This window comes from Gadus chalcogrammus, chromosome 15, assembly GCF_026213295.1.
Source record: "Gadus chalcogrammus isolate NIFS_2021 chromosome 15, NIFS_Gcha_1.0, whole genome shotgun sequence".
NCBI classification, from domain to species: Eukaryota; Metazoa; Chordata; class Actinopteri; order Gadiformes; family Gadidae; genus Gadus; species Gadus chalcogrammus.
The window spans coordinates 20,320,295-20,345,110 of NC_079426.1; the positions used below are offsets into that span (position 1 = coordinate 20,320,295).

Sequence of the window (24,816 nt, forward strand, 5' to 3'; positions counted from 1 at the left end):
GAGTGTGTAACTACTGTTGACGGCTTTCAACTGCTGTTAACAGCACATGCGCTACCGCGCGTATATGTCCCGCGCAAATTTAATTTCATTAAAAAAAAAAAAAAAAAAAAAGATTTTTTTTTTTTTTTTTTTTCTTCACCCCTCGCGATCGACTTGGGATCTGTCGGCGATCTACTGGTAGACCGCGATCGACTGGTTGGGCACCCCTGATCTAGAGAATCCCGTGCACACCGTGGCTGTTTCCCAATGTCAAGGAAGCATGCTCAACGGCCGCCCTTTTAAGGACGCTACGTCATAGAACGCCGACAAGCACTGTTCCAATGTTGAGGACACTAGAAAGCCGCGCATTTTTGCGTCCTTTGTTTTGGAGAATTCCGAGATTTTTCAAGGATGCATCGCTGCATCCTAGATGAGCCAAAACTACCCACAATCCTCTGCGTTCACTGGGCGGGTTCTTGAAAATGGCAGAGCAGTACACGTTCGAATGAAGTGAAGTTGTATTAGTTTTCAGAAATATTTTGTGCCGTATTGCTTTTTATAGATTCATCATGTTAATGCAAATAATCAAGCCTAAAGACCCGCGTCACTTTTCAAACGTTTTTGCAACTTAATGATACGTTGCTATATTTTGCATGGACGTAGCTGGTGTTAAACACCACTGTCACCAATGTCAATTTACTCGCTCACAAGATTACATTATTTATGTATACCTATTTATGTTTACATAAATAGGTATTTATGTATGTTTTGTATACCTATTTTATTTAACAATTTCTCTTCCTGAAAATGTTTCTGCTCTCTGAACAGAGTGCATAAATAATCAGATGAACAATAAAAAAAACAAAAGAAACATTCACTTTTGTTTGAAAAAAGAATGAATACATAATATAATATGCATCTTCTATAAGGAGGTGGTAAATACAGGATGCAACTCATGCAGTGTGAACCACAGTGGTATAGAGGGGTCTGGGGGGGAGGGGGGGGGGGGGGGGGGGGGGGGGGGGGGCTACCTAACTCTGCGAACTAGGTGTCTGTGGTCTAATTTGCATTCTGCAAGTCAAAATATAATCGACTACTGAGTTCAAAGCACAATGTGGAAGTGTGACACAAGCCCATCACAGCAGATCTAAAACATTATTTGCATATTTAACATATTATTTCCACACTGAAACACATTGAATATGCTTCCATCCGCACATATATAAAATGGACATAAACAAATACCGGTATGCAAAGATAAAGAATAAAATAATGTATTAATTTTCAATCAATTCCGATTAGAATTTATAACGTGAAAACTTTATTTATATTAGTTACATTCTTTATCCAACAGGTATTGCACAAAGCTATTGAACTGGTAGATTTCAGCTTATTTCTAAACTGTTTGTATTCTAATTTTTTTGTGGTCAAATAAATATCGATCAGCTTGATTGCTGCCATGTTTTATTCATAAGCGCACATGTGTTTACAAGCGGACACGCAGTATTAAAAAGCGGAAGCGGAAGCGCTTCCACACTACCAAGTCGTTCCCAAAGTCCGACGTTACAAACGCTAGGAAGCACTCGAGCTAGCACTCTAGTCTCATCTCCATAGGACGCGACTAGCAAGGACGCGTCCTAGCAAGGCTGCAGCCTTCACTTTGGGAAACAGCCCGTCTCCGTTGGGAACCTGATTATACTTCCTCGTTTCAAAGGCAGCAGATTCGTTGTTTCAACTCCGAAAACATGTTTTTCTTACCGTTTTTCTCAGCAACGACATGGACTCTAATTGTTCTCACCTTAACCCTATTGTTGTTGTAAGTAAAATACTTGAGCTTAATAGTAGGCTACTAGAGTTTTCTGTGTGTTGCATTTAATACAATAGTGTGCGTGAGACATTTGATGCTTTTGGGGCATATATTAATCAACTTATTGTTTTGTTTCTTTCTATTTTGCAGGTATGGCATTTGGCCGTTCAACCATTTTAAAAAGATGGGCGTTCGTGGGCCAAGACCCTTTCCTTTTATGGGAACATTGCCTTACTTTATGAAAGTGAGTACTGTTACGTATTTTAAATTCAAATTCAAATTCAAAAAAACTTTATTTGTCCCCAGGGGGCAATTGAGGGCACATAGCAGCAGCATTACAAAGGACAGGGCCATGTCCAAACAAAAACAAACAAACAAAAACAAACAAAAACAAACAAACAAAAACAAACACGGCTTCACCAGTCCATGTGGGGAGGGCACAAGCCCGGGTGGGGGGTTTAGGAGGAGTTGAGGAGGTGAACAGCCTTGGGAACAAAGGTTGCTTTTCTCCTCTGTGTCCTACAGCCGAGGCAGCGTAGTCGGCGCCCTGAGGGGAGCCACTCAAAGGCGGGGTGTAGAGCGTGTGAGGGGTCCTGCATAATTCTTTTGGCTAACCGGAGTGTTTGCTGGTCGTGGAAGGAGGAGAGAGTTCTTATTGAAAGTCCAATTATTATTATTATTATATTTAAGAACCTAAGCAACCCACACATAGACCCTATGAAGCAGGACCAAACATATAAGCCGTAAATGCTATACATAACCACAAGGGGAGCTGGACCTTACTGAAGGTTGCAATAATTACTTTAGCCACAGAAGGCAGCACCACAGACAACTGAGGAAGCCGAGGGTAATGCGTCACACCGGCTCCTCCCACTCCTTCCGGGTCTTGCGGACCAGACGATAACACTGCGAACACGAATAGACTACAAAGACAAGATATTTAATGTTCAAACTAACTGATAAACAATCACAGATGCTGGCTTTTGAACTATGCACTGATAAATCCACTGATAAATGTTTTTTTTTACTTTTTTTTTTATTGTTTTACATGTTGCTCTTTGGTCCGGAGGACACAAAGTCCATCCTTGTTTTCAGGGACAGCTGGTATAAATGGGCTAACAGGGCTACCTTTTACAGTAAAAATGAAAAAATATTATTATAAACCTTAGAACATATTGTTTTATATTTTGGTAGAACCTAAAGCAGCAACAGCACCCAAAAGTGACAGAAAACCCAGGATAGATGATATATCTTGGGTTTTTTCTAGTGCTGTCAGTTAAACGCGTTATTACGGTCGATCAATACGCCGCTTGTATCGTTTTCTATCACATACGTTTCAAACATGAGGTCCATTGTAAAAATAAACCAAGGAGTGCATGTTTGATCGATCGTCATTAAAGCTGACTTGATACAAATGTAGCAACTACGTTATTAAACTAGTGATCAGATCCAGCCTTGTGTGGTTGCTATAGAAACGAGTTACCTACTGCTGAGCTAACGTTATTCACCGTAGTTCTAAATGGAACTTCTTTTCGAGGGAGATGAACTTAAACAGAGTATACATTTAATAAGCATGCAATACGAATAAGAAAAATGCTAATTATTAAAGTATTTGAATTGTTTTATTATGTTGGCCGGCGCGAAGTAGAATAAACGGAATAATCACCTCAAGGAAGGGCAATAAACAGTTTGATATGCCCGGCTCGTGGAAGGTTACGGGTATGGTAAGCCGTCCACGAGCCGGGCATATCAAACTGTTTATTGCCCGGCCTCTCTGTGATTATTCCTTACCTATCGCGCGATTAACGCAATTTATTATTATTATTTTTTTTTTTCTTTTGCGCAAAACAAAGAAGCAGTAGCCTGACTGCTATGTTCAAGGCAGTATGTTTGTATGTTCATCGTTTAATTGCACAATAGGCTTTTTTTTTTGTATCGTCCTGTTTTGATCAGTATATGCCAATGTTGTTATCAATAAAAAAACATTTGCACAAGGCAAGCCGATGCACTTCTCCATGTTGATAAGAGCATTGAAATGAGAAAAATGAATGGGACAAAGAAATCAAGGGATATTTAGCATACATTTTTTTTGGCGATTAATTTCGATTACTCACGAGTTAACTATGACATTAATGTGATTAATCTAAATTAAATATTTGAATCAATTGACAGCAATAGTTTTTTCCTGTGAATGGGCTAAATGTATTCAGCCCAAGCGGAGTAGCAGCTTCCATTCGATTTTGATTGACAGGTATCGTGACACGCCCCCTTCACATGCTCCCCATTTGGGCTAGTCATTCAGCCCAAGCACAGTAGCGTAAGCGGCCATTTCATTGTGATTGACAGGTGTCGTGACACGCCCCCTTTTGGGCTTATTTCATTTAGCCCAAGCACAATAGCGTAAGCTTCCATTGACGTTTGATTGACAGGTGCCCTGACACGCCCCCTTCATATGCTTCCCATTTGGGCTTAATTAGTTTAGCCCAAAGGCTGACCTTGGACTTACAGCTAGCACAGTAGCTACAGTACAGTGACCTTCGACCAATCACAGCACAGTAGCGCAATTATGGGTATGTATAGTATGTGTTTTTAAACGTTTCTATCATCATTTATTTATTTAAATAAATGAATAAACTTTAAATGTATCCATGAAATGTAATTGTTTCTGTCACACAAATTAATTAAATGCTGACTCATCTATCTAACATTTTATTATTACGCAGTGCATTACGGAACACATTGCTTTTACTGTCACCCTGCGTTCACACCAAAAGATGCATTTGCTGCCCGAACGCGTTGACGCCTGAGTTTTGCGGCGCGTCAAATCAAGTTTTGCGGCGCGTCAAATCAAGTTTTGCGGCACGTCAAAGGTTTGCGGCGCGTCAAAAGTTGAAATATTTCAACTCGAGCAGCATTTGACGCGCCGCAAAATACGTGAACGCGCCCTTCGCCCGTGCCCGGCAGCGGGCACGGGCATGCCGCGCCGCAAATCATATTTTGACGCGCCGCAAATCATGTTTTGCTGCCCGTTTTCTCGGCAGCAAATGCTGCGGCAGCAAAGCGTCTCTACATTCACTTTGAATGGGATCACGACGCGCGTCAACTTTTTGCATCTTTTGGTGTGAACGCAGGGTCAGGAGTGCGGTCAGAATATGGCTGCTAATAGTGCATTTGTAAGCGGGTCACCCATAGGCGTCGATTACGGGGGGGACATGTCCCCCCCACTATTGAAATACGAATTTTGTCCCCACCAGTTTTAAAAATATGCAAACCAATTGCGACTGAAAAAATCCCCACATACTCAATCGAAATCGTCGAGTCTAAAATCATGCGATAGGTGCGCTCGAAGACATCATTTATTAGATAGGCCTAACTAATAAACCGTTGGAACACACAAGACCGGAACCCATAGCAACGCCGGTAAACAAACCCCGACTCCCGAGAAGCCCAATCCCTATGAGCTCCCCGCGCTACGGCCATCCGGAGGCACACAGAGCTTTTGGCCGTGATATTATATATACAATTACATTATATTATATACTATTATATATAGAGCTCCCAGAGTTGCAAACGGCAACAATCACTTTCTCCTCCATGCTGCAGTACACCCCGGACTGCACTGCGCTGAGTTTGACGGTTGAACGCTGATTGGCTGTTACGTTACACATGTCACTCAGTGGCCACGCTGTTGAACGCTGATTGGCTGTCATCACACGAAATTCGTGTCAAAGTTGAAATTTGTCGCGCCACAAATCCTCGTGAACGCGCTCGCCTGTGCACGGCGAAAGTGTGGCGCGACAAATCAAAAAAGTTCGCCCGATACGTGTCTATACGTTCACTTTGTATGGGATCTTGTCGTCCCGTTGCGTTTGGTGTGAACGCACTGGAGAAGTTTCAAGACAGGCAGCCAAAATTGACATTTTTATTCAGAAAATAGCTGGTCCTTTTGCTTCCTATAAAAAGCACGTTTCTGACACTGGCTATCGATATGGATACGTCATCTAGCCTGCATGTGGAGGGCCACATAAGGTAAGAAATTGGTTTACGTAAACTTTGCTGCTGGTTCTGTTTGCTCGTGAATCGTGATGACATGGCCAAAGGTTACCCACGGTCCTAAGCGATTGTGATCTGATTCTGGTTGGTGCTCCAGTTAGTATGCATCGTATATATAGATTGCAGCTAGTAGCAGCTACACACGGTGCGATTGCTATGCCAATGTGGTTATAGTTGGTTTTGTCTGATTGAGATATGTGACGACTTGGAGCCTGGTAGGCCTATCCTGACATAAATATGTTCCTCGCATAACCTGTGTGATTATCCTAAAACTGAAGGGGATTTTATTTGCGGACAATTTTCTTATGATGTAACGAGTGAAGTCTACATTGGTCCTTCGCAAGTGTTTACTGGTGGTCAGGATTTGGCAGATGCAATTCTCCTCTGGGTGCTTTATTTTCTTCTTCTTTTTTTAATGCAGCATAACATATGCTACCAGCAGCCCTTGCTCGTCTTCAAAAGGCTGATGCTCAGTACCTCGTTTCATTTCGTACCCGCTTTACAGACTGGCATTGTTTGTCAGGTAAACTTTGTTGATGTCAAGATAAGTGTTAAATTGCCAACACTGTTCTTTGTCCCTGGGTGTATTAGTATTAGGCCTACATATCCCGAGCCAATAACCCTGGTGTTTCCAACGCCGTTTTGCAAAAACAAGCCAAAACACAAACTGTGGTTTTCACTTTTATTGTTCGAATAGGATCTTCATAGGGCTGGCCCGAATGCCATTTTTCAGGCTTTGAATACTCGTTGGTTTTTCCGAGCGAATATTCGAATACTCGTTCCAGAAAAAAGCACCATCCAAAAACAACATTAATAATCCTTATATACTCCCTGAAACCGAGTTTGACAGTATCTTCATATTTTGTTGAAGATTTAATAGCTTTTGAACGTTAATTAGTAGGCCTAAGTAGGTTGAAGTTCCTTCGTTTTTCCCCGTGGAAGCGAACAGCTGTTGCTCCGTTCCAAATCGCTGTTCTCTGCCATCTCAGCCCTTACGGGAGCTTTTCAATTCATCCTGGAACGTGCATCTTTTCAGGGAATTTGTACAATAAATCCATAACAAATACCGAATATTGATTGTCTTATGTCCATATTATATCCATTATATTGACCGGGTATTCCCAAGACGCTCACGCTCTGCAGCAAGCCAGTCACAGTTGATTGGCGAGGCACTGTACAGCGAACGTAAACAAACAACTAAGCTAAGGTTTTAACTTTTAAGTATTACTTTTCCTCCAGAGATCCCGCTAATGTTGTGTTATAAAGTAAAGGGAAACAAGATATCTATCTTCCTCCACCTCTCTCGCTTCTCTGCTTGGTGTCGCTGACGCTTATAGTTTGCCTCCCTCGCTCTGGTAAAGTCACGTACGTGATAAAAATAAATAACGAAGCTCCGAATACTGATTTAAGCTTCAAATACTAATTTCCGAACCAGTATTCGAATATTCGAATAATTTCAACACCTGACAATCACTGTAGAGCATATTGTAATGCAGCGTTGAATGGATCGAATAGCTTACATAAGGGTACCCAGCACTTTTCAGACCACACTCAAGCTTATGGTTATTGTCCCCACCACTTCTAAAAACAAACTGACGCCCTTGGGGTCACCAACGTTTCGTATCATACATTTAAAAAGCATATGTCTAAATAACCCAACATGAAGTGACAAGTGTGTAGAGAAAGTGGCCCCTCTCCTGCATTTCAGCGACAGGCAGTAACAATAAGGTTCTCTAAGGAATTGGAAATGATCAAATTTAATGTTGCATACAACATGGCCAAAGAGGAGTTGCCATTCACCAAATTTAAATCCGAAATTATTCTCATGAAGAAAAATTGATTAAACGTCAACCCGACGTATAGCAATGAAATGGCATTTGCAGAATTCATTGCGATAATAGGCGACACCTTAAAGCGGACCTATTATGCTTTTTCGACTTTTATGACCTATAAACGTTGTTATAATGATTGATAGTCATGTTTAACCATACTAAAGTGTCAAATAATGACGTACATGCATTTCGACGTATTCCCTGCTGACAGTCTGGGGTGGCTGTGCAGAGCGCTAAACACACGGGTACAACGTTTGCGATTCACTTGTTTCACATTTCCGGGAAATCATCCACGTAGAGGCACTCCTGCTGCGCCCCCATATGCCTGGTCAAATCTGCCCGCGCGCGCGCTTCAAGGAAGGTAACCAATCGAAATCGAGCGTTGACAGAGAATGCTGAAAGCGCCCAGATGAGAGGAAGAGTTTCCCGAAAATCGACATTGTTTTTTGTGTATGGTTAAACATGACTATCAATCATTATAACAACGTTTATAGCTCATAAAAGTCGAAAAACATAATAGGTCCCCTTTAAAGCAAAAGACGGCTGCGGACGTCGGAAATGCCGCATAGGCCTACATGTCCTTCATGATTGACGGCGACACAGACGTCTCTACCAAAGAGTGTGTGATCGTCTACAAACACATTTTGGCCAAAGGGAGACCGGTCAACATTTTAATTATTTAATACTTTAAGCACAAAAAAAGTTTTATTTTGCTTGATGGTTTAGTTCGAACTGTTCAATTTCCGCTCGGTGAAGCACTTTAAACACCTTATTTTTCTTTTTATTTATAATTGTGCTTCAAATAAAGACACGCATTTCTCTACACTTCTTTTCTTGATACAAAAAATAATTCTAAACAGCGTTTTACACAGTAGCCCATTATAAGAAATGCTCAAAGGTAAATCAGCGTAATTTAACACTGACTGTAGCTTTCTTTGGGTAAAGAAGCAACGGGGAATGACCGTACTAAACACCCTATCTGGGTCTGTGAAATGCTAATCAAATCAAAACAAATGTATTTATCAAGCACCTTTTAATAAAAAGGTAATTGGTTGGGGAGAGATCTTATGTTTTATTTATGTTTTTGTCATGCCTGTCTACGCTTCAATGTCGTGCATATTGCAAAAAATATCCAACCGCGCCCCCTGTGGTCTCACTTTTCGGTTTGTCGCAGAATTCGTTGTAACACCGGCTAAGGAATCGAAGGTCACGCATTCAATGTTGGTTTTCGGCCTTGCCGCCAAGGTGCAGAGATTTCTCCAGATTCTCTGAATCTTTTGATGATATTATGGACCGTAGATTATGAAATCCATAAATTCCTTGCAATTGTACGTTGAGAAACTATTTTCTTAAACTGTTTGGCAACTTGTTCACGCCGTTGTTCACAAAGTGGTGAACCTCGCCCCATCCTTGCTTGTGAATGACTGAGCCTTTCGGGAATGCATCTTTTAAACCCAATCATGACACTGACCTGTTTCCAATAACCTGTTCCCCTGTGGAATGTTCCAAACAGGAGTTTTTTGAGCATTCCTCAACTTTCCCAGTCGTAAGTTGCTCCTGTCCCAGCTTTTTTGAAACATGTTGCAGGCATGAAATTCAAAATGAGTGAATATTTACAAAAAAACAACAAAGTTGATCAGTTTGAAAATTAAATATCTTGTCTTTGTAATGTATTCAATTGAATATAGGTTGAAAAGGATTAGCAAATCATTCTATCCTGTTTTTATTTACGTTTTACATAATGTCCCAACTTCATTGGAATTGGGGTTGTATATTGTGGCGAGCAGCACGGGAAGGACAAGACGGGAGCCATGGTTTAGCAGTATACAACTCTCGCACCCGTACACCACACGACTGCGAGAGTTTGCTTTATTAACTCACAACCATTACACACAGGAACACACTCCACCTGAAAAATCAACATGAACCTCTCAGTGACAATGTCGGACACGCCAACAACAAAAAATACACCACCTAGGCATACCCCCACAGTGTGGTTCCGGAAGTCAAAATCCCATTAATTTTCTCCATAGAGGTTTTGATTAAAAGCCATAATGTCGTAACCATCCAAAGTATTGTAATGACCACGGGAGAGGCAGTGAATGAAGTCATGCTTAGACAGCGATTTATTTTAGTTACCTCAGCTCAAAAACCGTTGGAACACACAAGAACAATCCCCGCCAAGCAGAATCCCCACTAGAGCCCCCTCCGAGAAGGCCCGCCCCCATCTCCCAATCCCTGTGACGCTACAGTATACGTACCACGCGCCGTTATGTTGTGAATCGATGGTATATGCTCCTGTAGAAGCCACAAGTTAAATGGGCAACATCTAGTTTTTAGAAAAAAAAGTTTTATTTGCGATGTCACTTGAAACCACTGCTCTACCCATAAAAAAAAAATGACTCGACGTCTTTGATTGGTGGAGCTAACTCTTACCATGGAAACGTTAAACCCATGGACCTATTAAAGAAGGTTTAACCGCACCTGCGAAAGTCAAGTCGTCGATGATGCAGTCATTGCAGTCAGCAGCGAAGGAACGTATCATGTCGATGACAACGCTATACACTATTTGAAACACTATACATACACACACGCACAAACAGAATATATGACACAACTTGCATTAGAAATATAAACTATATAATAATGACAAAGGTTATAAGATGCAAGAAACGTGCTATACTATTGAGTTTGAACCATTGCAAAAAAGTTTGCAATGGTATATGGCATGAGTAGTAAGAGGAAAACAGTCTTGCACCTTTGCCTTTACTTTAATTTATCCAAATTATTTTTTAACCCGAATCAAACGTTTTATGGTCATGACTACCTTGACGAAAACTCTTTATATACCGATTTTATGAAAAGTAAACTGAAAAATTAATGGGAAATTTACTTCCGGAACAAGAGCTGTTCTAAAAGGGGGCGATCACTGTTACGCTCTATAGTCTGAACCTCCCCAGGATCCCTTTGTTGCGGCACACTGAACACGGCGACCACGCCCATGGTTGACACGATATCTAATGTTAATTCTTATTACAGAAAGGTCAACATTTTACCCTTGAATGCAATAAGAAATATGGAGATGTTTGGGGGTAAGTTGTTCTGACATAAATTCCTGTTCAAAGTTGTATCATGTATATATTTTAAGATTGTATTAATCTCAGAAACAAAGCACCACCCTAATGCGTAATATTATTTGGACTACATAACATGATGGAGAAGAGAATAGTATTCTGGCTTGATTCAGCTATTTCAATCACCAGTAAATAAGTTTATTTTCTAGAGTTGCTGAAAATAGAATAGCATAGCATTTGATAATTTGTAAATTTAGTGACAAAACAAGTAATGAGAAATAAAATTCCAATATTTCTTAAACATTTGGTAACATTATGTGGTAAGCAGCGTTTTATGTTGTTTATGGACAGGCAGTTTGATGGACTTTCCCCCTTGTTAATGGTGGCCGATCCTGAAATGCTAAAGGTTATTTTAGTGAAGGAGTGTTATTCCACCTTCACCAACCGAAGGGTAAGAGGGGCTTTCTTATTTTTAGAATGTGTTGTTTAGGATCAAATGTTTCCCTTTCACACTTGTTTCTCAAGTTTAGACTAATTAATGCGCTTCGTCCAGATGTCAGATGACATATGGCTGAGATTTAGGATATTAACAACACATTAACCGATGTTCACAGATCTTTGCTAAAGACATTTTCGGACCATTGAAAGATGGACTTACCCTGGTTAAAGATGACAGGTGGAAAAGAATTCGGAGTACCATATCGCCATCGTTTACCAGTGGAAGGCTGAAACAGGTTGTGTAACTTTGTTTTCAGTAAAGAACAAGCAATGTTTCCTTTCCAGTGAATTGTAAAGCCTGAATTACATGATGGTGGTTCAAGCGTGTAAAATCTCTCATTCAATTTCTTTTTTCATCTTCATTAAGGTCTTTCCCATTGTTGAACGCTATGCTGACCGACTTGTTAAAACCCTTGACACTGAAAAGCCGGACCAATCTGTGGATGTAAAAAAGTATGTTTGTTTTTAAAGTGGCACTTGTACTCAAGTTCAACAACAAACATACACACAATGTTCAATTTTATTTAACACAGCGGTTACATGAATCCATGTACTAAACCCATTTAAAAATATGAGTGGTGTTTGATAGTGTTGGAATATCTGTATAGTTTATAACACACAGACACACACTGCTACACACCACTACTTTACAGAAGTGTAATGGTGTTCCTTTTTGTGAGTACAGATTTGCAACTTCTTGTGAGTTGCAAATAAATGTGGGTAATTGTGGGTAATCGGTAGGAAGGGAAATGAGAATAAAACGATCATAGAACTGTGTTATTTTGATGAAGCCTTTAATACGGAGTGAACAGAAGTTGGAATTACTGGAATAGTCACATTTCAATCACTTTCTTTTTAGATTTGTCGGCCCCTACAGCTTGGATGTAATGACCAGCGCTTCCTTCAGCATTGACACCGACACCACAGTCAATCCAGATGCTCCTCTCAGCGTTCAACTCAGAAATCTCTTGAAGTTCAAAATATGGCCTTTTTTTGTAATAAGTACGTTTTCTCTATTCAACTATTCCTAATATTGGTGATGGAAAGAACATGAGCAAGCGGACGCTGCCATATTATCTGCAAAACACTGGGTTTGATAAGTCACCATTGTGTATTTCTCTTTCAGTGGCCTTGCCGTTTACACAACACCTTTTTAGGCTGACTGGCATCTCAGTATTGAACAAAACCAGTGTGGATTACTTCTATAACCTTGTTAAGCGCGTCCAGCATGACCACAAGGAAGATAAATCTGTAAGCCCCTTGTTTTTTTCTACAGTTTGTACAAGTGAAGACATTACAATTGTAGGCAGAGTGGGAGGTGGTAGGGGCAGTATTGCGACAGGACTTAAATGCTCTCCATAGGATGAAGCATCTTGTGTTAACTTTTCCCGTTTTGAGTTGTTTCTGTTCTGTTTAGGGACATAGTGATTTCCTTCAGCTGATGATTGAAAGTGAGATCCAGGAGTCTGACATTAAGGACGGAGTAGAGCCAAGTAAAGGTACGATGATGGCCGATGATGACGTGAAATTACTAGACTACTTAATTAAGTACTAAAGAAAATGTAAAAATTGAATGCAGGTTGACACAAGAATGTGGGGAGCCCTTAACCCTCTAAAAGGTCAAGGAAAACTCACCTAATTAGCAGGGAAGAAACCTTGAAAGGGAACAGAGAAAGAGGGGTCATGAGCGTTATAGAATTTCTGGACTACCAAAGCACATTTTCTGTTATTTTGGAGATGGAGAACATTTAGGGCATTTAGCAGACACTTTTATCCAAAGTGCCTTAAAATTAGTACATGCAGAAGAAAAAAGAAACAATATATTGCTGTCGGTACAGTAAGGATGGTAATAGAACCAAGTACCAAGCACTTACAATGTATAGGTGAACCCATTCCCCGTATGCAACAAAGATAGCTAGGATAAGATGCTACACAATGCTAAGTATTATTTTTTAGTGCAAGGGTGTACAACATACAATAAGTGCATACATTAAGTGATAGGAAGTACACCATACATTAAGGGGTTTACTGCAATGTACTCGACAGTGACCAGTAAGTCCATGTGAGGGCAATCTTTCCCTGGCATAAGGAGGAGCTCAGTCTTTTTTTTTTTTTTTATGATTTATTTCTAGAAATTACAATACAACCTCCCACCCTCCCCTTCCCAAAACAAACAGACAACTAAAGCAAATTAATACAGACATAAAAAAAAACAGTACAAAATAAACACACAACACAGTTAAATGCTTGCAGTGGCAGATAATATTGTAACAAAACGTTCTGGCCGTTCTGGCCCCCTGGGCTATGTGTTGTGACTTTAATAATGGGCAGGCGTGGACTCTGTTTGGCTAAGCATTGGTTATGTGCTCTGTTTGGCTAAGCATGGTGCTGAACTCCCGCCTCCTGGATACCCGTATGTGTACTCGGTGCTGATCCCTTGTGGCTATGTGCGGGAATTGTACTATTTTGTGGCCTTGAGTGTCTGAGTTTCTCAAACACCCTGTACCGCTTTTATCTCTAGAATTGATACATTAGAAAGAAGCCTCTCTAGTCGCCAAGGACATATGTGGCCTGTTGGTATGAATGTGTGAATTTTTGTCACAGGGGGTTGGAGTTTGGAGTTGATTTTGATCTAGTAGATTAGGGTAGATTTGGCTGTTGACACAATGGAGGTGAAGTCTGAGAGGAGGTGAAGGTATTGAGAGATATCGTCAGGGCAGTCTGATCTCACACTGATGATCGCACTGGTCTGGAGTGGAAAGAACAGAGGGAGTCCAAAGAAGAGGAGAGGGAGGATAGCAGGTTGTTGGAGGCTTCCTCGGTGGGCAGTACAAGGAGAATTGTTTGAGAGATGGTAGTGAAGACAGGACAGTTGAATAAGTGTGTGTGGAGTAACACAAACTAGCCTTCAGCATAACTTTCTGGTTGCTTAAATTTAAACACGTCTTACAATTGCAAAACGAGATTGACACAGAAAAAAAACTGAAAACTTCCTAAATAATGTAATGAATCAACAAGAAATATGTTTTCCATCTAAAATTGACATTAAACAGCTGATTAAAATGTGACACTAATTCATGTTACATTTGTAACATTAATATTCGTAAATTCATAATACTATTTATTTTGCCTGTTTTCGTCTGCGTCCAGGTATGACTGATCCAGAGATTGTCTCCCAGGCGTTTCTCTTCATATTTGGCGGTTTTGACACCACCAGTACCACGCTGACTTACATCCTGTACAACCTGGCCTTGAACCCTGACGCTCAGCAAACCCTACAGCAAAAGATCGACGTGCACTTTTCAAAAGATGTAATTGGTTTGCTCCAATATTTCTCATGTTTTGGTGCTTGAGAAGTTTACAGTTTACAGTCAGTTTCATCATTGGTGAGGATAATAAATGCAACATGTTCCACATGAAAAGGTTAAGTAGTCTTCATAAGACTTGGGGAAGTTACAAATATGAATATATTAATTTCATTCCCCTATCGATAAATGTATTTTAGTTGAGTTTCTCTTAGTTTTGAGACTGATGGTACACATGGAATCAAATGGAGTTATGCCTTGTCACCAGCCTAGTTTATAGTTCTTCTGTTTCACTTCTTTGAAAACCATTTTCTCTATGAACTAGTTATAAAGTGACTCTAAGGATGATCTGCCCCTCAAGGTTGGTGGACTAGAACCCTGTGGAACTGTCAGTTACAGTTAGTAAGGATGTGATGATATCATTCTGTTTGGCCCTAGAGTCCTGTTTCCTATGAGGACCTGATGAATCTGGAGTTCCTGGACAATGTGATTTCTGAGTCCATGCGGTTGCTGCCCACTGCCCCTCTAATTGACAGAGTGTGCAAAAAAACCTTCCAAATCAATGGACTCACCATCCCTGAAGGGACAGCGGTGGGGGTCCCTTTGTCAAACATTCACCGAGACCCCCGCTTCTGGACTTCCCCTGAGCTCTTCAAACCAGAACGGTATTTAGAAACTAACCGCCTATGGGATTCTCTATACAAAAGTTTATATGAGATTGATGTATCTCTATCAATTAATTTGCCCTAGTTCGGGATATCTAGGCTAGTTAACAATTTGAACTTGATAGCTAACATTAGTTGACATGTATAGTGTGTGTGTATGGTGTGTAATATATTGTCATAGGGTCATACTATATGCCAACAAAAAATATTACTATTACCCTAGTTCCCATTCTTAAGGTTGTTAAATGTAGTTCTGCTCAATTATACCAAGCAATTCCTTCATCTGCTGGAATAAAGAAGTGGTCTGATGGCTGACAACACGATGTTCCAGCTTTAGTTTGCTATACCTTCCTTCCATTATTTAACAGACACAAAAGCAAACCTGTCAGTAAGTGCTCCTGTGTTTTGTGTTTCTCAGATTCAGTAAAGACCACGGGGAGGACATCCATCCCTATGCCTACATGCCCTTTGGCCTGGGTCCACGAAACTGTGTGGGGATGCGCTTCGCTGTGATGGTCATGAAGATGGTTCTGGTGCGCCTTCTGCGGGATCACTACGTGGAGACCTGCAAGGACACCGTTGTAAGACACACTTCTTTCCTGACTGATGCTGACACCTGGTTGATTGTGGAAACTAGGTCACACCATGTTTCTAATTGCTTCAATATCAACTTGTTGTTGATTTGGATAAAGTATCTGCCATATTTAGACATGTTACATTTCTTTCTTTCTTTCTTCCTTCAGGTACCTCTGGAGTTTAATTCGATTTTTCAGCCCAAGGAGCCGATCAAGCTTACGTTTAGTCGAAGGGAACTGTAATCCTCCATCCACGATAAAATCTGCCCAACAATTCTACCTCTTATCTTAATTTTATCTAAAAAATACTAAATATGAATTTGTGATTGTTCGACTTAATTTTCACTTCTTTTATCTTATCGATTATATTGGACTTCTTATTGAAGTCCAATAGACAAGGACTGCGCTGCAACTATATAAATAAAGGCTTGGTGTTTCTTATGATGCAATTAACACTGAGTTAAGATAAGGAAAACAGTACTAACGGATTTTATAACACATTTGAAGAGAGACATCATTTAATTTCGTTGTGCTTTTGCACATATTAATTGGCTTTCATTTTGATCATGTTGCATAGCTTTACCACCTTTCTATATTGGAATAGTTTGCATGCTATCCACTGTTTTTTGTTCAAGACCAGTTGGAAAGATACGTTTATTTTACAATCCCATTAATTTTTTGGAGTCTAAAACATATATGCAGTATAATTGATTGTTTAAACCATGTGTGTACATAAATTATGTATTTTAATTTGAATAAGTGGTAAATCATTAGTAACCGAAAATGCACACAGCCGGATAAAAACATGTTTCCCTTGCTCTTGAGTTGTGTCAAAGCCTGTATGACTCAGCAGTAAGGACTGTAATCTTACATGCAGATAATGGGAAATGACAAAACACATGATACAAAGTGTGTGCCAAAGTGTGACCCTACAGATCTGAACTGCATTAAACTATTATTAACACTGTACCAAAAATGTATCATGTGTGTTTGCTGATATTTGTGTGACTGAAAGAAACGGTGATGAGATTCTCAAATTCGTGTCATGTCGTGTCACACATCACGTTCTGCGATCTGACCTGAAGAGCTATTGGAGCTGTACCCCAGTAAATGTCCACTAGATAGATCAAGATAAGAAAAATAGAAACTGGAATTTTGGCTACATTGAGTGTGTAAACTAAATATGTCGTATAATCGTCTAAACCACGGTGGTGACATAATTTAAAACCAGACGAACAGCTCTCGAGACATTGAACTTCGCAGAGGTCACTTTGGTCTTGCATTAGTGCTTTATGACGCTTTTTATACCACAAATGTCGAGATCATGACATGCACACAGACTCATTGAAAACTGCCATTAGTCTGGAATAGAGCATGGAAACCCGACCCAAGCCCGACGGTACCCGACGGGCCGGGTCGGGTTCGGACAAATATTTAGAAATTATGGTCGCGTTTGGGTCAGGCTCTGTCACATCTGCGCAATAAGGCGTTGGCATGGTGTTGCTTTTGTGTTGATGTTCATTTTACTTTGGTGTTGACGTTAATTTTACTCTTGCGTCATTTTGTGGAATTTATCGTTATCGTGGCCTTTTTTGTGGGCCTATGTGAATTTCAATTGGTTATGATTCTGCGCAACAAGCGTGTGTTGACAGCGAGCCCAAGAGTGTTTAACGTGTGCTTGTTGCGCTCATCTCAACAAAGGCGTGCTTTCATACACACAAACGTAAACGTTTCATTAGTAAAAATGCGGCCTGTTCAGGCTCTAGTATGGAACCTACTTTCAGTTTCGATTTCCGAAGGGCGTCACCAACGGGCGCAGAGCAAAAAACCTCTGGACGGGATTGGAAAGACCTACAACCAATCAGCAACGAAAAGGGTGACGTAGAACTGAGCGATAAAAAAACCAACTGATTTATTCTCGACAAAATGTGCAGTCGTCTGTTCTTCTTTTAGTGGAAATATCCCGTCCAGTTAGGTTAATACTGTCTAGATAGTGTTATTAACAGACCGTTCTACATCTGCTGCAGCCATCATTGTTGTTGAAAATGCCTGTACAGCTCAGCGTATTTATCCTACCTCATGTAAGACACACGGTTGTGATTGGTCTGTATATTTTGTACCGAGCAGAAATCTTTTTGCTCATAATGTTATTTAATTTGTTAATAATATACCCCTATATTATGTGGATTACGACCTATTTTTGTAGCCAACTTTATCGTACACCGATGTGATTGGTTGTTTAATTTGTTTCTGTATAGAAGTGCAAGCAAGCACAAGCTAAGCACATGCCATGGCTGCTGATGATGTACCGAGCTGTGAAGAAATTAATAAACAGAAAAAGGAAGAGATGTAAGACGTGATTCTTTATCAACATGACAGATGAATATGAATGCGCAACAGGTTATGGGCCCAGGTATTATACAAGAGGAGGAAGATGGCAAAGGTTAGTCTTCAACGGAGATGAAAATAACTTTGAACTGTCGGAAGTGAGGTTTCTCGGCCACATGCGGATGCTCGGCTTGAAGGACACAATACTCTGAACGGATGATCCAGATCCAGAAAAGAACGAAGAATGCTACGCAGAACTAATTAAATTCCTGGATGATAAAAGCCTATTGTTGGTGATGAGAGAGGCGGCTGATGACGGCAGTAAAGCCTTGCAAATATTAAGGAGCCATTACGCCAGTCAGGATAAGCCCAGAATTTTTGCCCTATACACAGAACTAACTTCATTAAAAAAGGAGTCGGGAGAAACTGTGACAGACTACATCATCCGAGCTGAAAAGACAGTCACTTCGCTAAGAAATGCAAAAGAGGTGATAATAGCCATGATTCTGAAGGGACTTCCAGAATCATATAAACCGTTCGCCATTCATATGACGCAGAGCAGCGAGGAATTAACGTTTATCCAGTTTAAAAGTAAACTACGAAGCTGTGAAGAGACAGAAAAGTTTGACACTAAAGCAAAATCGGACAATGTAATGAAAGCAGACATGTCGTCTATCGTTTGCTATGGATGTGGAAACCGTGGCCATATGTAGAAAGAGTGCCGCCAAAGAAGTGCGCCAAAATGGTGCAACTACCACAGAAGCTCCACACACAGTGACGAGACATGCAGGAGAAAAACAAATCACAAAGATGATGTCAAACAAATCGCGGATGGACAAAAAGACCAAGAGGAAGAACAAACATTCGTATTCAAGGTCAGTCAAAAATTCCTCCCGGACAATATTAAAAGTAACAGACTAATGGTAGATTGTGGAGCAACATCACAAATCATCACTGAGGAAGACGCATTTGCAAAATTTGACGAGACTTTTAATCCAGCTGATGGAACCAGGATGAACAACGTGGCATTGAAAAGAGGGGACGCAGAGGTGTGTTTGCAGGACAGAGAAGGAAGATGCAGCAAGGTCACACTGAAGAAGGCCTTATTCATTCCGTCATATCCACAGGACATATTCTCTGTGAAAGCAGCTACTACTAATGGAGCCACGGTGACATTCCAAGAGGGACGGGATGAACTGATTCACAAAGATGGGACTGTTTTCCCCATAGAGGTGCACGAGAGACTGTACTACTTGAAAATGGTAAATAACAAACGATGTGTTACAAATTCAGTTAATGATATGATGTCCACTGACATAGTGAGTTTATCTTGTGATGTCAAAACATGGCAGGAGATTTTGGGACACTGCAATATTAATGATGTGTTAAAATCAACAAATGTGCTAGGGTATGAAGATCACAGGTAACACCAAGATAGACTGCAATGTGTGCACTGAGGGAAAATTCAGCCAAAGCAAAAATAAGAGAGCCGGTGCAAAAGCTAGTGCGCCCCTGGAGCTGGTACATACAGACTTAGCAGGCCCCATTGAACCAACTTCCCGAGATGGATATCTCGGGAAGTTGAACAGAGATGCTATTTCATTCACAGATGATTTTTCACGAGCTGTGTCAGTTTACTTCCTTAAAACCAAAAGTGACACGACCCTATTTACAAAGAAATTCCTTGCAGACAGTGCGCCATATGGCAGGGTCAAGTGTATAAGATCAGATAATGGCACTGAATACACAAGCGATATTTTTCGGTCACTGTTAAGGGAAAAGGGTATAAGACATGAAACGTCATCCCCATACTCTCCCCACCAAAACGGTACAGCCGAGAGACAGTGGAGAACCCTGTTTGAGATGGGGAGATGTCTCTTATTAGAGAAAGGCATAGGCGTTGATTACGCCGGGGACGTCGGGGACGCGTCCCCACCAGATTTCGTCAAGATTAATTTTGTACCCACCACTTGTAAAAAATAAAATAAAAAAATAAAATAAAAATCGAGTTGAATTATTATGGATTGCTACACGGGTCTGCACAATGCTGTGGAACGCTTCGTTAACTTGCATGGACTCTTCATAACTTCCGGTGGTGAATGCTAGGTATTGTGACGACCCCACCACTCCACTAGGGGCCTCTGTGTTCTTTGCTGCTTTGCTCTCCCTTTGCAGGTTCCAGGTCGTGGGAGGGTCATCTTCTTGATGAGACACCTGGGCTGGTGTGGTGCTATATAAGGCTCGCCCTTCTGCAGATCTGGGCTGGCTCTTGCTGATGCAGCCATTGCTTTTGTTCTATTTGTTTGACACACATTCACACACATGCTTACACTACTGATTACTGACATTTATATATATGTTCGGTTGTTTATGGTCTTGTTTTGGGAATAAATGTAAGATAATTTCACTCTTTAGTCTGGTCTCCCATCTTTGCCACAGTCAAGAGCCGGGCTGTGACAGCATAAATTGAGTGTCAAGGAAAACAAAGGACTTTTTGCCTATGACGTCTTTGGTATCACTCCTCAAGTAGTCCGGTAACTTTTCAACCCTGCGTCTTCGGTTGCTAAGCGACGTCAACGTCTTTGGTGGACTATTTCTCTGCTGATCAACACTACGAATGCTGGTAACAAATAAATTGTAACAAGCCACACCATGTGAAGTCATTTTTTTCGTTTTGGCATGTAGACGTGTAATAAGCGGGATGATGTATAGAACGTCACCGGTCGAAATTAAAGGGCAACTTCACCCATTTCACTTAAGCTTTGTATCGTTAGAAACCCACTCATATTTTTGAATGGTCGAGCATCATTCCCTTATTTTCTGCAGAGACTGGAGAGATCCGTATCGATCTCCAACACTTCCTGTTTACAATGACGCAATATGACTTTTTTTGCTTACAAGAAAATAGGAAGTGTAAGAGGGGATGATTCTCGTAAGACTACAACCACTAGTCCCACCCCTCACTAAGGCCCACTGACGCTACAGACCTATTAGAGCAGTGCCAGTGGGCGGGACTTCACCAGCAGAAACTAACATCCACAGCGTCTAAAGCTAAGCTAACAGAGGCTGTTGATAAAACTGAAGTACAATGGCGGAGGGTACTGGATCTGACATAGAAGATGGCACCATGCAAAAGTTCACCATTTCGAAAGAAATACAAACAAGGACTACCGTATTTTCCGCACTATAAAGCCCAATTCAGACCAAAGATTCACCTTGCAACGGCTTTCAACGAGGCGGTTTTAGAACGTGGCAGGGGCGGTCGTTGCAAGGAGTCGCAAGGAGTCGCCAGAGATTGAACATGTCAAATCGCAAGGTCCAGTTTTAGAACGCAGCGATTTAACTATTTCTCTTCAGCCAATCACAGCACAGAACAACTTGTGCGTCACAGCCTTACTCTGTCCCGGTACCGTACTGTCCACTCCAGCATAAAAATATCAGATTGAAATATCCGATATCCGGTGAATGACAAAACACAGTAACTATAGCCTACTCTCAAGCAAAATAAAAATAAAAATAATCGCAAACCTAACTAATCGCAAACCTAACTAATCCAACCTAACCTACGCAAATGATGCTGTTGCGGCTCTCAGCTGTGCCAGAGCGTTCACAGTTGCTAGGGAAACCACCTAGCGTCGCAGCCCGTTGCAGCACTTTGCAGCCAGGGTGAACGGCCCAGTTTTAGAACGTCGCAGCCCGTCTCGTCGCAAGGAGTTGCGAGTTGCAAGCCGTTGCAAGGTGAATCTTTGGTCTGAACTGGGCTTTAGGCGCACCAGATTATAAGGCGCACCTTCAATGAATGGCCTATTTTAGAACTGTTTTCATATATAGGGCGCACCGGATTATAAGGCGCATAGAATAGAAGATACTGCAGTCAAACGTTTGACTGGGGTTGCGTTATGCATCGACTAGATGGAGCTATGCTAAAGGGAATGTCAACAAAACAATCAGATAAAGTCAAACTTTATTAAGCGTTCTGACAACTCCGTTCAATCCCATGGTAACGATGTTCAAACGTTAATGTGCATATTAATATCTCCCAGCCTTGTTCAGTTGTAAACACGTAAAAGAAACACAGTCTGATACCGCTAATTCAAACTTTAGTGCATAACTCAACATTGTTCAGTTACGTATAACACGTAAAGCTCACTTTCTCAGTTCATTCCCCGTCCACGAATCCCTCATTCTTCTTCTTCAGTGTCCGAATTGAACAGTTGGGCGATTACGGCATCCAACCCCGGCTCCCTCTCGTCATTATCCGAGTCAGTGTCGCTGCTGTTGCCTGGCAGTTCAGTGATTATTCCTGCCTTCGTGAAAGCTTGGACCACAGTTGAGACTGTTATATCAGCCCAGGCATCCAAGATCCATTGGCAGATAGTGGCGTAAGTCGCCCGGTGCTGTCTCCCCGTCTTGGTGAACGTGTGTTCGCCTTCTAAGGCCCCGTCCACACGAAGCCGATTTTTTTGGTGAAACCGCATAAGTCTTGTCCGTTCGGCCGTCCAGACGGAGCCGGCGAATCCGGTGCCCGAAACCGCACATTTCTGAAACCACCCTCAGAGGTGGTTTCAAATCTATCCGGACCTATGCAGTTTCGTGTTAGGATTCGTGTGGACGTCTGTGATGCTTGATGGCAGTGGCTCCCCACCAGCTGGGGGACGTCAGAGTTGCGTTGAATTTTTTATTTATTATTTTATTTGTATTCTTTTTGTAGCTTTAAATAAAGCCCCTTGATAAATGTAATTACTAAGTGTACATTAAATAGTATTTCTGCTCAATTTAAAAGGTTGAGTCTCCTCGTGACTGAATGTTTGTATACAGCGCGCAGGCTTGATGCGCTCCACTTTTTTCTGTAGAGAACCAGCGCCTGGAATATTTACTACAGCGTTTCTACAGCTCGATGCGGTTTCGAAATGACTGGCTTTACGGAGTGCGCCTTATAGTCTTTACGAAGTGCGCCTTACAGTGCGTAAAATACGGTAATTCACTGAGTTCACCAACTAATACCCCTCACTAGAAATGTTGTGTGAAATGATTTTCAAGCAGTCTTGCAATATCATCTTGGTAGATGGAACAGCGAGGTGTCCGATAGGCGGAGATCTAGATCAGCGGGAGTGGCCAGCGAAGCTGTGCATCGTGGTGCATGGTGGGAGTTGTTGTCTTCAATCCACAAGCACCAAAAAGTCACTTTCTGCCTTTTCTCAGTCAAGACGGCACCAAATTAGAATTTTATTTTATTATTTGACTACATATAGGACCCAATTTCAATACATATTCATGAAACTGGAATATGTATTTAAGAAACTGGAATATGGAACATGTTGGCATCAAACTTGCATCTGTGTCAATGATAGCATCGCCACGTCATGGACACAGGCTGATAACACCCAAGCGGAGGGAGCCCCAGCCCCCCCCCCTGTACTGATAGTAGTCCTGAGTATTACTGAGACAAAAAAGGGTTCAGCCGTAGACAAAGTATAAAGGACGTTTCACATAATCTGCTGAACCCAAGGTTGCCTACGTCAAAACATGGCAACTTTTGCATTCCTGCTGTAACCACTAAGAGAGTAAACAAAGGGAAACTTAGACACACTGCTAACCTCACAAATCTCATACATATTGCCTCCAAACCAAAGACAACCTTAAAGCCTATCAACAACACCATCAGGATGGGTCTACTTAATGTTAGGTCTCTTAATAACAAATCATTTTTAGTTAATGATTTTATTACCACCTCTAAACTGGATTTTATGTTTTTAACTGAAACATGGCTGGAACAAAATAACAGTGCAACCGTTCTGATAGAGACAGCTCCTCCCAACTATATCTTTTTTGATGCATGTAGATCTGGAAAAAGAGGTGGAGGGGTTGCTGTTATATTTAAAAATGTTTTTCAGGGGAAACAGATGTTATTTGGTGATTTTCCATCATTCGAATACCTTTGTGCTGTATTGAAATGCTCCCCCAGAGTTCTATTAATTATTTACAGGCCACCCACATACTCTGCACATTTTTTCGATGACTTCACAGAATTATTGTCTAGCATCTCCACAGACTTTGACTGTCTAGTTATAACTGGTGACTTCAATTTTCATACTGATGATTAGAAAGACAAGTGTGCAAAAAAACTTTTTACCATTTTGGACACATTTGAACTGTCTCAACATGTGAAAGAGTCTACTCATTGTAAGGGGCACACTCTAGACCTGGTTATCACAAAGGGCCTCAATGTTTCTGATCTCTCTGTGACTGATCCTTCCTTGTCTGACCACTTTTGTGTTTTCTTTAATATATATTTTATTCCCGACATGCAGACAAAATCAAATACTGTCAAAAAACGGTATATCAATGAAGAATCTTATGTACTTTTTAAAAAGGCCATCTCCTTACTACCACCTCTCAACCCATGTTCTGCTGATGATCTTGTAGAAAACTCTAATTTGAAAATTTTGAAAGTCATGGATGTCATTGCACCTTATAAGGTTAAAACGATTTCTGGAAAGCAAAAGGCACCCTGGAGAAAAGCTGCTTCTGTAACAGCACAGAAAAAAGAATGCAGGAAGGTTGAACGCATCTGGCGTAAAACAAAACTTCATATCCACCATGATATCTACTGGTGATGCGTGGGTCAGGTTTTTTTAACACCCGCCCCAACCCAACCAGTTAGGAGATCTGAACCGCCCCGCCCAGCCCGCAAAAATAT

General features: G+C 41.1%; 1 protein-coding gene across 2 annotated transcripts; it reads left to right on the forward strand.

Annotated features, from left to right (window-relative positions):
• Positions 1–1,463: 1,463 nt before the first annotated feature.
• Positions 1,464–24,711, forward strand: LOC130404456 (cytochrome P450 3A27-like). Of its 2 annotated transcripts, XR_008904230.1 has the most exons (14): positions 1,464–1,795; positions 1,937–2,030; positions 10,711–10,763; positions 11,097–11,196; positions 11,360–11,479; positions 11,611–11,696; positions 12,103–12,245; positions 12,370–12,494; positions 12,661–12,742; positions 14,394–14,554; positions 14,987–15,213; positions 15,632–15,794; positions 15,957–16,087; positions 16,148–24,711. XR_008904230.1 is itself a non-coding variant. In XM_056609183.1 (13 exons), the coding sequence occupies exons 1-13, from the start codon at positions 1,725–1,727 to the stop codon at positions 16,029–16,031; spliced, it is 1,500 nt and encodes a 499-aa protein (XP_056465158.1). In that variant the 5' UTR covers positions 1,465–1,724; the 3' UTR covers positions 16,032–24,711. The 2 variants fall into 2 exon arrangements, 1 of the variants encoding a protein (XP_056465158.1); XM_056609183.1 differs by having other exon boundaries at positions 1,465–1,795; positions 15,957–24,711.
• Positions 24,712–24,816: the final 105 nt, after the last annotated feature.